The sequence below is a fragment of the Colletotrichum paranaense genome (assembly GCF_030867605.1).
Source record: "Colletotrichum paranaense strain IMI 384185 chromosome Unknown Scaffold_3.1, whole genome shotgun sequence".
Lineage (NCBI taxonomy): Eukaryota > Fungi > Ascomycota > Sordariomycetes > Glomerellales > Glomerellaceae > Colletotrichum > Colletotrichum paranaense.
This window is the reverse complement of record NW_026848961.1, coordinates 4,215,130-4,228,540: the sequence shown is the minus strand read 5'-3', so window position 1 is coordinate 4,228,540 and position 13,411 is coordinate 4,215,130. Positions and strand designations below refer to the sequence as shown.

The 13,411-nt window shown below is 50.2% G+C and overlaps 5 protein-coding genes across 5 annotated transcripts; 2 read left to right on the top strand and 3 right to left on the bottom strand.

Annotated features, from left to right (window-relative positions):
• Positions 1 to 867: 867 nt before the first annotated feature.
• On the bottom strand, positions 868 to 2,844 carry CPAR01_04988 (ferric reductase like transmembrane component; the record flags this gene model as incomplete). Its single annotated transcript, XM_060489268.1, has 1 exon — positions 868 to 2,844. One exon carries the CDS (start codon positions 2,842 to 2,844, stop codon positions 868 to 870), a length of 1,977 nt encoding a protein of 658 aa, XP_060353474.1.
• A 2,100-nt stretch (positions 2,845 to 4,944) lies between these two features.
• CPAR01_04987 (uncharacterized protein) lies at positions 4,945 to 5,351 on the top strand (the record flags this gene model as incomplete). The annotated part of the gene is made up of 2 exons (XM_060489267.1): positions 4,945 to 5,138; positions 5,171 to 5,351. Coding segments are annotated over 2 exons (375 nt in total), but the record flags the coding sequence as incomplete, so codon positions are not given.
• Positions 5,352 to 5,445: 94 nt separating this feature from the next.
• On the top strand, positions 5,446 to 6,149 carry CPAR01_04986 (ctr copper transporter; the record flags this gene model as incomplete). The annotated part of the gene is made up of 3 exons (XM_060489266.1): positions 5,446 to 5,490; positions 5,546 to 5,576; positions 5,671 to 6,149. The coding sequence occupies 3 exons, from the start codon at positions 5,446 to 5,448 to the stop codon at positions 6,147 to 6,149; spliced, it is 555 nt and encodes a 184-aa protein (XP_060353472.1).
• Positions 6,150 to 7,594: 1,445 nt separating this feature from the next.
• On the bottom strand, positions 7,595 to 10,662 carry CPAR01_04985 (fungal specific transcription factor; the record flags this gene model as incomplete). Its single annotated transcript, XM_060489265.1, has 2 exons — positions 7,595 to 9,857; positions 10,439 to 10,662. The coding sequence occupies 2 exons, from the start codon at positions 10,660 to 10,662 to the stop codon at positions 7,595 to 7,597; spliced, it is 2,487 nt and encodes an 828-aa protein (XP_060353471.1).
• Positions 10,663 to 13,063: 2,401 nt separating this feature from the next.
• CPAR01_04984 (uncharacterized protein) lies at positions 13,064 to 13,291 on the bottom strand (the record flags this gene model as incomplete). Its single annotated transcript, XM_060489264.1, has 1 exon — positions 13,064 to 13,291. The coding sequence occupies one exon, from the start codon at positions 13,289 to 13,291 to the stop codon at positions 13,064 to 13,066; it is 228 nt and encodes a 75-aa protein (XP_060353470.1).
• Between the last annotated feature and the right edge of the window lie 120 nt (positions 13,292 to 13,411).

The window sequence follows — 13,411 nt, the reverse complement described above, 5'->3', positions numbered from 1 at the left end:
AAAATCGCCCGAGTAGCTAGTAAAAGTAGAATACAAAAATAAATAATTTTAAACTTTATAAAAAAAAAAGTTAAAAAAGTTAAAAATCTAAAAAAAAAATTTTATTAAAATAATAAGAGTATTTATTAATATTATATATTAATATTATATAATCGATATTAAGAACTACCTAAGTAATTAATAAAAGTAAAAATTAATAAAAATAAAATATAATAATAAGTAATTAATATTAAATATTACTTACGTAGTTAATAAAAATAAAATATAAAAATAAATAATTATCATTTTATTATATAATTACTTCTTATTTATTTATTTATATATTTTATTTTTATTAACTACTCGGGTAGTTTTTAAAATTAATTATATAGTATTAATATATAGTATTAATAAATACTCCTACTATCGTAATAGACTTACCTCTTATTTATATATAACTTATTTTATATTATATTATACTTAGTAAAATATTTTAAACTACTTATTATCTTAAGGTATTTATTAAGTACTTCGCAGAGCCGCTCCTATAGTCTATTGCCCCTGGTTATTGCTCGAAAGGAACTAGAGACCTGTGTCTAACTCTTTCCAGCTTCTCCCAGGTCCTGATCACGGAATTTGATAAGTGCTTATTGAGTCTTATGCCTATTAACCGGCTTGATGCCACACTGGCAAACGTGCGGCACATATACCCTTTGCTAAATATTTCACTGATATCTGAATGTGCCGGTTTACGATAGAAGTTGATTTATCTGAGTAAAAGACGAGAAATAGCTCGTCTAGGGTATATAGTAACTCATAAGGCTTCAAATGCATTTCAAATCAAAACTGACCACCACACTGGCCCCACGTCGGGCTGCCTTATTGTGATTATCGCTCCATACGCTCGTCATGGATGAGTGATACGTTATACCGCTCTTCGCCACTCCATACCTTGCCCACCGAGTTGCACTGGGCCACCGCCTGTCGCATGTCGGACATCAGTCCGCCAGGGCCACTTGCAAACACCGCCGTTCGCCCATCGACAGTGGCGTCAACAAATTCTCGGACAACTGTCGCTAGTTCGGGATGGCGGTGGGTGTTGTTGACGCTGACCTGGTCTATCGCCCGAGCTGACACCTGCACTTGCTTCTCACCCGAACTATTACCAGCATCAGACGAAGATTCCGACTCCGAGATGTCCCCGGAACCTCCGGAGCGAGAGGAGGCATTGCCGGAGTCGCGTGTGGCAAAGATGCGAACCACCACCTTCGGGCCTTGCTCAGCTTCCAAAGCATCAAGCTCCGGTTGCACCCAAGCTACGTCGTTTGTATGTCTCACAACCCAGACCAATTCGAGCTTTCGAGATGCCCTAGAGTGCTTCTTCAGACTCATCAAAACAGGGAGAACGTAGGTGATGCCGGTACCACCAGCAACGCACAGAATGTTGACGTCTGAGGTGACATTTCTCAGAATTGGGTCGCCGTAAGGTCCAGTCAAGATAACGGGAGTAGTTAGGCCGGCGTTAGTCTTCTCAACAGGACCGGCAGCGAGCTTGCGTGCAGCAATCTGAGCAACCTTCTTCGTCTCACCACCCTTTGCGCGGAAAATGTAGGAATGTTTCGTTTTTCCGTTCACAGTAACAGGGGCGTTGAGAGGCGTGAAGGGATGTGATTGCCAGATGCTACTCTCGCTGAAGCACAAGTAGAAGTGCTGACCAATCTTCCAGGCATCATGGGGGTGACTGAAGTCGAGTCGGACAACGTCGCCATTCTCTAAATCGGGAAATACTGTCATAGCCGCCTGCGCAGCAGAGAAGCCCATACCCTTACCCTCAATGAAGTTGTGATGCATCAGCGCAGTTCTTACACCACGGGCGAAGCGGTCCATGAACCAGATGACAAGAGCTGGAATCATGAAACACTCCAGGTTCTTCCAGTGACCGATGCAAGCACCAATGTATAACATGGCAAGCACGTAGTGCGACTTGCGGAAGAATTCGTAGCCGGTCAGACGAATGACCGGGGGCAAGCTGAGGATATATAGGGCCATGAGGAAGAACAAGGCAATGCAGCCCCATATCATGTAGAGCTGGGAGATCCATTCGTTGGCTACCGTGGGCTGAGGCTGATATAGACGGACCTCAATCACCAGCCAGCCGATGGTATGCAAACTGGACTGGACAACGATAATGTAGCCAACCCAGCGGTGAAGAAAGTTGAAGTTCTGATAGGGGATGCCGGTGAGAAGGGAGAGGATTGACTCTCGTGTCGAGAAGAGGACAGACAAAGGTGTAAGGGCGTAGGCAAGTGTTCCAATACGATCAGACCAGGGACCGAGACTGACTCTAGTATTGTACACGCCTGGCATCTTCTTGACGGGGGTGATCCATGTGTTGTAGATGATACCAACAAAGGAGAAGATCAAGAGATAACCGGACAAAACGGCCAAGACCAGTACCTGCAGGCGGGTTGTCCTACCGAAGATAGGACGGACGCAGTCGGGGAGGAGGTATCGGTTGATTGCGGACGAGGCAGTCTGACGAAGGCGGTTGAGAAAGCTCTTGCTTGCTCTTGTATCCTCGAGGAGAGCAGCTCGAAGGACATCCTCCTCGGAGAGAGACGGCAATGACCGTCGACCAACGGCCCATAACAATAAGATGGCGCCAATAACCGCCCACAAAATACCAACGTATAGCATGCCTAAATCATGAGAGGCGTAGACAACATCCAGATAGGCGCAGGACCCGGCGTCGTTGGTACATGGAAGGGCCCGATCCACGTAGCCCCAGTGAGGCTCTATCGTGGTGGCATCGCTCAAGTTCTGGATGTGGCGTGCCGCCACTTGAGATTTGAGTTGAGAATCCATGGTGTTCTTGGAGGTGCTGTGAGAAGACCAGATGTGAGAGTCGACCGAGGGTCGGGTTGTATCTTTCGACAGCGCTCAGCGCCGTCTTGATACTTCGGTTTTCTGGGGGTAATCTACTTTGAAAGAGATGCGTGTGCGCATGTGGTTGAGATGGTGGATGTAATTATAAGTGCCGTTGAAGTGCCGGTCTCAGTACAACATCAAGGTCATGAGCTTCCCGGGAGCAAAGAATACTAGATCTTGCGATATGGACCGAGGATAATGTGAAGGACAACGTAAAAAGAAGTCGGGGGACTGTATGGTAGATGATGAGAGCAGATGTAGATAAACGGCAGCCAGCGAGGCAGAGACTCTTAAGGGGAAGATGGTGTGGCACGGAGGATGGAGTGTACCGGTAGTATCATCATTCGAGAAGAAGAAACGGGACCGGGCGGGATTTGAGAAGGTTTCCGGGACGTCTTTACGGCGGGTTATGGGGTCTGCGAAGGTGGCTAGTTAATCTAGGGGTCTTGGTAATGTTTCCGGGTTTGGGGCGGCTCCGCGATGTTTGGAGCCGGAAGGAGGGCAACGGGGCCACTGGTGTCACTCTTAAAGAGAATCCCCATATTGAAACCCGCTTATACAGTTGCTTTTTGAGCAAGTTTCTGTGTCATCAAGAATGGCTGCGCTGAGTCTGGCCAAGGCAATAATTACTCCCCAGTTCTGGAGGGCGATGGGAGGGGCTGGCCAGGTTGGAGATCTGCTATTCGCAAAAGGAACAAGGGTTCTTGGTTTGGTTTCTGGAGCACATTAGCGGGGAATGAGCCGGAACTGTGAACTTCTGGAGACCCATAGCGAAAGGACTCTTTAGAAAGTGGCAGAATGGCCATGTGGACTAGGAGAATCGAGGGATCAAATGCTCAGTGAGGTAGTATTCTATGAACAAAACGGGCAACATAAGCCGGGTGAAAGTCAGCGACAGTGCTGTGAAGATGTTGTAAAACACGGAAACTATGATCGTGTGGTAGAAGAGGAGTGAGCAAGTTGAGCATCTTTGAGCAAGTTTCTGTTAGAAAGTGGATCCGAGCCGGGGTCTCGCGTGGGAACCTAACTACGAGATCCACCGTGGCGTATGGGGCCGGGCTGCAGGAGCGGCGCGGCTCTCGGGACCGTCAAGGCTCTTCCTGCCATGTTTCCCCTCATCCCGAACTACCACCAGTCATCTCACCAATATCTCTTGATGCTGTGAAGGATCATCTCCAGCTTGTCCAAGCCATTGCCTCTTTTGGCATCGAGTCGTTGTTCCCAGCAGGGCGGGCAAACCTCAATAAGGTATGTTCTAGGGCTGGCCCAACAGGCTGAACGCTCACCCGAGATGATTTCAGCGGAACCTGGAAAACGGGAGACCCGCCCTCGGGTCGGGTGGCTTTTGCGATGACGGTCAAGTTAACAACTGAACGCCGAAAGCGTTATGGACATAATGGGTAACACCCGAGATATCTTATTGTGCAACTCAAGAGAAAACTCAAACCATTTCACTCAAGATTCCCTTGAAGGGGTTGCGTTGATTGTCTTCAGCAAGTATCGTTGTCAAAGACATAGTATCGAGTCGCATATTACAATGGCCTGTGGTTAATCTGACTTGATCCGGTGGCAAAAAGATTCGAGTCATTTCCGGAAAGACACATTCCCAGTCTGTTGCTATCCAGCAGCTTTAGGTAAGACCAGGTAAGTTGCTAATGGTGTCTATTCCTACTCTGTTTCCCTTGGCAAACACTGAGGCCAGATTAGCGTGAGCAAGATAGAGGGTCTGCTGTCGTAATTCGGATATACGCCAACTATCCAACGCCCAACCTTTCCATACCATCGTAACATCCTTTCGGTTGACTAAGGCAGCATGAGTGGAACCCTTTGAATCGTCAGCAGCGGAAACAGACGCTCCTAAAGTCCTTACTCAATCCCTCCATGCTCATGTCCCATGCCGACCCCTCTTGAAACCTGCGCAGCACTACCTTTGCCGTTGACTGACCAGGATCTGCCAGCCATATCTGCGCTAACCCATAAGTAGTGACATCCCCCTCCGCACACCTTCTTTGCCCTCTCTTTGCGTTATGTGTGCCATTTCCCTCTTCTCCGGGTCCCTGTCACTTCTACAATCCTGCAATCGCTGAGTGTTCGGCCCGTGCTGACCCTGTACCTGTGGGACGTTCATTCAACTCTCTCATATCCACCCAACACCCATCCAGCCTCCAGGCCTACTCCGGGTCTTCAGCCCGTATAGATATCAAGCGATTCCGGCGCGAGCGACCTGCGGGGTGCCTGCTGGAGTTATCTCTACGTCTGCCAGCGCTCTACTTCACTCCAACGCTCTCAACCCGAACCAGTCCTCACTACCATTCGCAATACATCGCTGCTCAATCGCCCTCGTCAACGAACGTCTCCATCGACCGCCTCAACAAATCGTATCCCATTCCGTCCAATCGTACCTGCGACGCCTCAACCCATATCGACTTTGCTACTCTGAATAGCTTCATTCAACGCCAGGCTCCCCTGCTTTTGGTCGCTCAACCCTGTCTCTTCTCCCTTCGCATACAAGCTTCTGGCTTGCCAAATTAGCCCATTATGGACCACAGTTCGATGGCCAGCTCAACAGACTGCAAGATGTCGGTGTGTTACTGTCCGCGGCCTCCGAGTACATGTGCTCATCTAATATAACGACTAGATGTTGTGGAACTGGTATACCATTGACGCATGTAAGTACAATGAGAGTATCTTCTCGAGGCACAGTGCAGCATTGTGCTGTAAGCCCACACATTCGGAAAACAAGCTAACGAGCCGATGCGATAGGTTTCCTCGCATCTTCATGGCAGATCAAGAACGCCGGCATGTTCGCCGCTAGCTGCATCGGTGTCGGTCTGCTCACCGTCTTCCTCGAAGTGTTCCGACGACTCGGAAAAGAATACGACGCCCTCATCCAGCGCCAGTTCCATGCCCGCGCCGCCGAACTACAAGCTCGTATGCCCAAGGAGACGGACTGCTGCGAACCTCCCACTGTTGTCGCCCCTCAGACGCTTGTCTTCCGTGCATCGCCACTGCAGCAGCTCATCCGATCTGTAATTCACGCCGCGACTTTTGGATTGGCATACATCGTCATGTTGCTGGCCATGTACTACAATGGCTACCTCATCATTTCTATCATAATCGGCGCTGGCTTGGGCAAATTCCTTTGCGATTGGCTTGTTATTCGTGTCACTCTGGAGGCTCTGGCACCCGCAGCTCCCAATAACATTGTTGGAATTGAGGAGCCAAGTGTCTGCTGCGGTTGAGAGAATGGTGACCTAGTTGAATTAGCATTCTGATTTTACAACGAGCGTTTGGAAAAGGCGTCTCATGACGGGGCGTTGGTGGCGCATATGTCTGCTATTTGTCGCGTGAGGTTTAATATTCCTCGGTTTGGTAGCAATTTGCAAGGTGCTCAAAACCGTGCACATAATGAATCAATACCCTTTGTCTCTTGCGTTCGCTCTTCTATTCGTTCTGCTACTTCTTGGTTCATCATGGCAAATTATGAAGTTGCCTCTTCCTGCAGTTATGAATCTAGTCACTGCTCTCGTATCCGGAACAAATCTCGGCACAAGAGCAAACCTTATCTAACCCTTCATAAGGCTGAGCAATGTGATGGTTTTGCAGATCTATTTGAGATGCTCCTTGCTGCCTGTCCACAGCAGTGGTTCATTGAGTCTGTATCTGTGATAATCGCCGACCACTGGTCAACGATGGTTTCAATCTATTGCACATTTGATACTGCTTCATCGAAGACCCAAGCAGCCGCTACATCACCACCGGCATAGTCATACCATAGGCTATGTATACCTCCGAGGTCAACTCTAGGCTAGCGATCCGAAACAGCGAGCTTGATCACTGGAACCATTTCCATTATGCTTGAAGTTTGTCCATATGGCCCATAGCAATATGTACATACGGTGGTGGTCAGGCGGTTCAGCCAGATCATCAAGCTTGCTGATGTCTCGCATGTACTTCCGTTACATCGTGATCCTCACTAGTCTTTTCAATAAAATTTTCTGTGTGGTTATACCAATGCTTAAAGATAACGCACCAAACAGTATCGTCATACTCCTCATCATTGTAGATTACCTATAATCATATGGCGTTTATCTTAGTTGCGGGCAATACTCTATGTCATACGTCCTCTCACATCTACTGGTTTATAGAAATGGATTGGATTCTACCGACATTCTCAGCGCTCACTTCAATAGCTGATAAGTCGCACAGCATTCAGCTGGGGTTGGTGTGTCCAAGGCGGCTAGCGCTGCCTGGTACCTACCTCATGCGAGAGGCCGAACGGCCCGCCGGGACGCGGCCTGTGATGCAGGACGTGGGTCAAACAAACATGGACACAGAGCAACGTTCAAGACTAGGTGGCAGTGCTTCATGTCATCCTCTTTTTCTCATTATTGTCCTCCGAGACATCGTCCCCAAGCCACTGACTGCTTGTTCATCCTCATCTTCCTCACTAGTATGACAGCCCTAGTTTTCTTTTTCACTCACGCTCATCCTTCCGTGAAGTCCATCATGATCATACAAGCCTCCAAATGCCATTTCAAAAGTAAAGTTCGCTAAGTCGAATGCAAAAGTGGGAGACTTTGCTAAGCTCCTACGTAAATGATGCCCCCAATAAACCCGGTAAAGTAGCACCCACGCTCAGGACCCTATTCACGAATGTCTCCTCGTCGTGGCACTACTACCCCGCTCATGAAAGAAATTTGGCACCCTCCTGCTTGAAGAGCCAATCACTGTTGGCATCAACCATGAAATTCGTAATGTTGAACTCGTTGCCCGGGGCTGGTGGCGCATTGGATCCGCCATTTTCACTACTAGCATCCATGCCCGACGTGGTCCCGTTCTGCCCGTTACTGCCGCTCATGCCATGCTGAATCTCGTTGCCAGCGGGTAGGCGTGGCACGTTGAAAAAGTCGAATACGTCCAGGTACTCGAGCTCATTTGGTGCTGGTGTTCTGGCTGGTGTGACGCTGGGAAGCCGGCTGTGATTTGGCATACCGTTGGCACGGGGCTGACGGGATATCAAGAAGTCGAGGTCAAACGCTGTGCGACGCATGTCGGCTAGTATCTTAACTGAACTGGGCGTGACACCATCCCCTTGACGCTCACTGTCGCGATGTTCATCCAGAACACGTTGCAAGAGGCCGCAGTATCGCGCAGCTACAGGCCAGTAGCGTCCCATTTCGCGTAGTGTCTCGACAAAGAATTGAATCTGAGGCGAGAGCTTGTGCTCAACGGTAGACCCATGGACTAGTAACAGACGCGAGGCTACCCATAAGGTGAATGCGAAGGGAGGGCCTAGCTTTGCCAAAAGGCCATTATTGACGACGAATTCACCCAGCGCAGCAATGTTCTCGACGGCCCCGTGACAGCGCTGCGAGGCACTGTATGAGGGGGTGAAAATTGGCGAACGAGTTGTCGGATACGCCGCCGATGAATGCAGTCGGATCACAGCCGTGTGGTATGTTGCATGCAGCATCACCCAGCCGCAGTTCAGCGTCTTATTACCGGGCTGGAATAACTTGGCCATATTGCCATACTCCCCAGGAAGGCCGAACTTCCAGGATGTGAGCATGTTGTCGAGCTCCTTGTATCGCATCTGCCATTGCTCCACGTCGCTGAGAGCGCTTATATCGACGGGTTGTTTCAAGAACTTGTGAATCTTGGACAGTATTGCCAAGATCTCTATGTAATATGAGAAAGCACCGAGGTTCTCTGGCTTGTTGATCTCGTATTCAGGATTCGTGTCCTCAGAATGGTCCTGGGTCCTAAACCATCGGGTTTCAACTTTCTGATTCTTGATCCATAGATCATCTCGGCACGGTAAGGTCCGGTCAACTTCCTTGTCATCCAGAGCGAATTCGAAGGCAGTGGCTAGAGTAGCATACCGATCGAGAAGGTAAATCATCCAAAAGAGCCGCCGCCTAGATTCCTCCTCGATGAAGTCCTTGGGTTCTGGTAAAATCATGGCCCTCAGTGTATAAATGGAGGTAAAATTTGGCGAGACTGAAAAGGAAGTGCTCTCAACGGCCAGCCCGAGCTGAACAACTGACCTAGTAATGAGGGCCATAATGTTCCAACCAGGGGGGCCATTACTGCTACCGACGAGATCCAGAGCAAGAATTACTAAGGCTTGAAGGGCCTTAACAGAGGAATTTTCCATGCCATAGAGCAAGACCCTCTGCTTCGATATGGAATGGTAATGCTGCCGACTTTCCTCGGTCAGTCTTGAGTCAGTAGAGTATCGGAGTGTTGTGGCAACAATGGCATGAAGCAGAATACGATCTGTCTCTTCAAGGGTGGATGGGCCAAACAAAGAATCCAGGGTCGTCTTTCGATGCAGAATAGGACACCAGGTGTTGATGTGCTTGAAGTAAAGATCGACGAGGGCATAAAGCAGGTCGTAGGGCGGCAGCTCCTGGTCTGGCGCCGTTGACGCCTGACTTTGTGCCATGGCAACATCTGGAGAATGTAATTGCGTTTGGTTTGTGCCGTAATATTCCTGTGCCGCACTGCTAGGGTGTGACATGGCAGTGATATGGCTTGGGGGTGCAGCCATGCTGGTCATGGGCATTTGACCTTGGAACTCGTGCATGGATGGGGTGGGAGGCGGCATTCCGAACTCCATAGATTGTGAAGTTGAGGGGTAAGATGATGGTTTCTGAAGGAAGAGAGCCGTTTCCGCCTGCGGCGTTCGATGGGACTCAGATGGCCTAAACAAGGCATTGGTCTCTCGTGGTGTGCCATGATCACTCGGCAGACTTGGATTGCTATTCCGAATGCTTGGGGCTACGCCGTGGTGTTGATTGGATGTCAGAGTCGCCTGGAGAATCTCAGAGTGAGTTCTGAGTATCTCCTCAAGCTTGTCTAGTCGCTGCTCCAGCTCGCGGCCGTAGCCAGCACGGAGGCCGGGCTTCTTGCGCTCCTTGTACTCGCACAAGGCTCCATTGCGGCTGCACCAGCCGCAGGAGGGCTGTCCTCGGTCACATTTCACCTACTCAGTCGAGGCGAGTCAGCCACAGATTCCAGGTTTAGAGCTAAGCAGGTCATCTGAGGCGCAAGAAGAGAAGAACAAAGAGGATATCTCTGAGAGTAGTTCGTGACTTCTCGGCTTGTGAACGAGTTACGCATGACACAGTGATAGGGTATAATGGGAAACTGAGGTTCAGGTAGAAAGGAAGAGAGAGACGGAAAGGAAAAGGGACTTCGTGTAACCTTTCTCTGCTTGCATAGCTCGCATCTTGGAGTTGGATTGTTAGCTTCAGGGTTCTGCTCGGAAGGCACGGGTTCAGGCGATGGTGGTTCGAGGGACATGGGGGCAAAGCCCAAAGAGGGCAATTAAAGACAAGAAACTGGGCAAAGGGGAGGGAGAGAGACAGGTGGGTGAGCAAGTGGATAGAGGGAGCAAGGCACCCAAGCAGCCGGGTTTGATATGAGTTGAGATGAGTGAGGCGTGATAGGGTTGAGTGAGAGTGAGCGGCATGGCATGGGGTGAGAGGTAAGGTGGGATGAGCTAGGACGGGGAACGACATACGAGACAGATATGGGTCTCTTGCGCTTCCCAAGGCGGGTGACATCCTGATCGTCTTGGTCAAGATCGTTTTCGTCTCCGCTTTGCAGCTGGTTGCCGTCGTCAGAGTCCTGGTCCTGGCTATGAGACTGATTTTGGTCATGGCTCTGGCTACGGTTGTGCTGAATCGACTTGATGTTAGCTGCAGGCGGTGACCGGCTGCTGAGGGAGTGACCGTTGTGCTGCATCCTCGGTGTGGCAGTCTCCGAGCAATGGCTGGCGGAAGGGTAAAACAAGGCCGAGAGATGTGTATCTGAAGAGCAAGTGTGACGCAGGCACAGAGCCGAATGGTTGGGTCGGGCGGGCGCGCACACACACACACACACACACACACGGATAGAAGGCGAACGCGTAGGCGTGCGTATGAGTTGGAGTCGCAGGCGTTTGTGCGAGATTCCAACGCGCGGATTCGGGAGAAGCTTGGGAATCTCGGGTTAATGTTGAGCAGAGGGTGGGAGAAAAAAAAGGGCACCGGAGGCTGGGGTCGGGAAAGAAGAGGCTCGGGGTATTTTTTTTTGTGTTTTTTTTTTCTGTCCCACACGTGCCACACTCCAGTGAGAGTCCAGACTGTTGGACAGGCACCAAGAAGGACTGCACGAGACAAAGAACGACAAGGAAGGGGGCGGGGAAGCAAGTTCGGGGGAGGGGAAGGAAGCGGAGGTGGAGAGGATGAGCTAGAAATACGTGACCGGGATGGGATTTAATTGGACTGGAAGAGATGGGGAAAGAGGGATGGGCCTGACGAGCTGAACATACTGTCCCAATGGGCTAAAGGAAGGTACGGTACCTTACCTTGCGGTGCTTACCCCAGGTGCGTGTAGACGTATAAATTCTTGGCTACCTTGGATAGATAAATTGATACTACTGCCTCGCAACTGGGAAGCTTAATGCAGAACACGGAGTCTGGTCCCTAGTAGTCGTTTTTCTCTTTGGTCTGCTTTCGTTATGGTTCCTGTACGCGTGGGCTGCGGGAACAGATTACAACAACAAGCACGTTCGTAGGTACTCGGTGTCACCCGGAAATGATACCTTAGGAACGAGCTGTCAAGACAACGTGAAGGGCCCAGGAACGTCAGGCGACGACGCGATTTCCGTGCTAGAGGGTCTTTGTGAGAGAGCGCTCGCCCTTGGCAGCTCAGCAAATTGACGACCACTATAATATCAGGCGCAAGACAAGATCAGAAAGAACGCGGGATGAAGCGACAGGTAGAGAGCGAATGTTGCCGGCGGTTGGGGGCGGCCGAATCGAAAATGGATTGTGTGGGGAAGAAGAAGGAAGCAGGCACGCACGCACCACTGCCCGCACCACTGCCCGCACGAGAGCGACGAAAATGCGGAGAAATCGCTGACAGATTGGCACCTTCCGAGGCTCAACGAGGTGCCCCGTCCTTGGGACGCTTTTATCCAATGAAACCTTCGGGACTGGAATGTGCGGGATGAATTAGTCTCTTTCATTGGATGAGACATCCCACACCCAGCCACAGCAGACTCCAGAGTGTGGAGGTGGCTGTGGGCCCAGACATCGGTACGTACTTTGAATAATGTGAGACGGTCACCATGGCACGCCGCAGAAGAAATTAAGTATGTTAATGTGAATACCTACCACAGACCAACACAAAACAAGACTCAGTCTTTTGTTCTGTACAGCCTCGGATTCCATCCATACAGTATCAGTCATATCAGGTTGACTATCCTGCGTCAATGAACAGCCTCTTCAGTTATCATTCATCTTCCAGGTGCCACGCTCTCTGCGCTCACTGCTCGATTGATTATGTTGGCTCTCACTGTCGGCCTACCTCCGACCTTAGGTAAGATGTCTTATGTAACGTGCTTCGGAGGAAAATGTTTTGAGAGGAGCAAGGCAAGATGGAATGAGGCAGAGGAATTTCGACGAGAAAGCGTGCGATGCCTCGGACCAGCAAGAGTAGGACCCACATCGGGCAATTCGGTGCAGTTCTCGGGCAAAGATATCCCACGTCTCCGAAGTCGCCCGTAACCAGCGGTGGGTACTTGAAAAGAGGAATCGCGTGCAGTTTGATACTGCTGGGATACAGCTTGACCGAGTCACGAACTTCACCACCGTAGAACCTAGGTACCGACAAAATAGAGGCGAGAGGGGAAAAAGTAAACATTCAAGAGTCAAGATAGCCATTATGGCATTATTTGCGTACATACCTTCCATTGGACCATACGCTAGCTAGCCCATGGTATAAGGTAATGTGCCACAAGCCTTCGCAGCTACGGCCTCTCCCGTCCCGAGCAACCGGGATTGTGCGCTTCACCACCGCCTCCAAAGTCAATTACTGAGTGCCTATGTTTGTGCGGATACACTCAACTATGGGACTGAATTGGCCTGCTCGTTACCCCCAGACGAGAGAGATACTCCCCCCGTGCCCCCACGGTGATCTTGTCCATCACCATGCGCCCTCTCACACAACCAACACACACACCCTCAACTCATTGACGACTCAATGACTGCAGCAATGCTTGCAGTAGACACTTGGCCTAGCCAGTCCAACGCCCAGAATTGTCCGATTGGCCCTGTGCCCTCGTGTCATCGGTTCTGGCCGGAGACTAAGCGAGAAGCCATTAGAGAATTGAGGTGTAATCTACGCACGATTTTCCCTTTTCGTGCTGTATGTGTATGAAGCATTGATCATCGTAGCTGGTGCACAATAAACGTGCCCAAGTGCCCATCCACTGTTTGATGGTCCTCGAACGCCCGTATATTTTTGTCTCACGGTGTTTCTTACTTCGCTTTAGACTATTCACAAGTCTGAAAGCCTCAGGAAAAGCCATGTCATTGACACCCGACATCCGAGGCCGGCAGATGGGGACTGGATGAGGGGGAGGGGTCCTTTCCCGTAACCCACTGCCTTGCCCCTGTTTCCGCCTGTCGGTGCATCTGCTGCCGATCTCCAAAACCTTCCCGTCCAC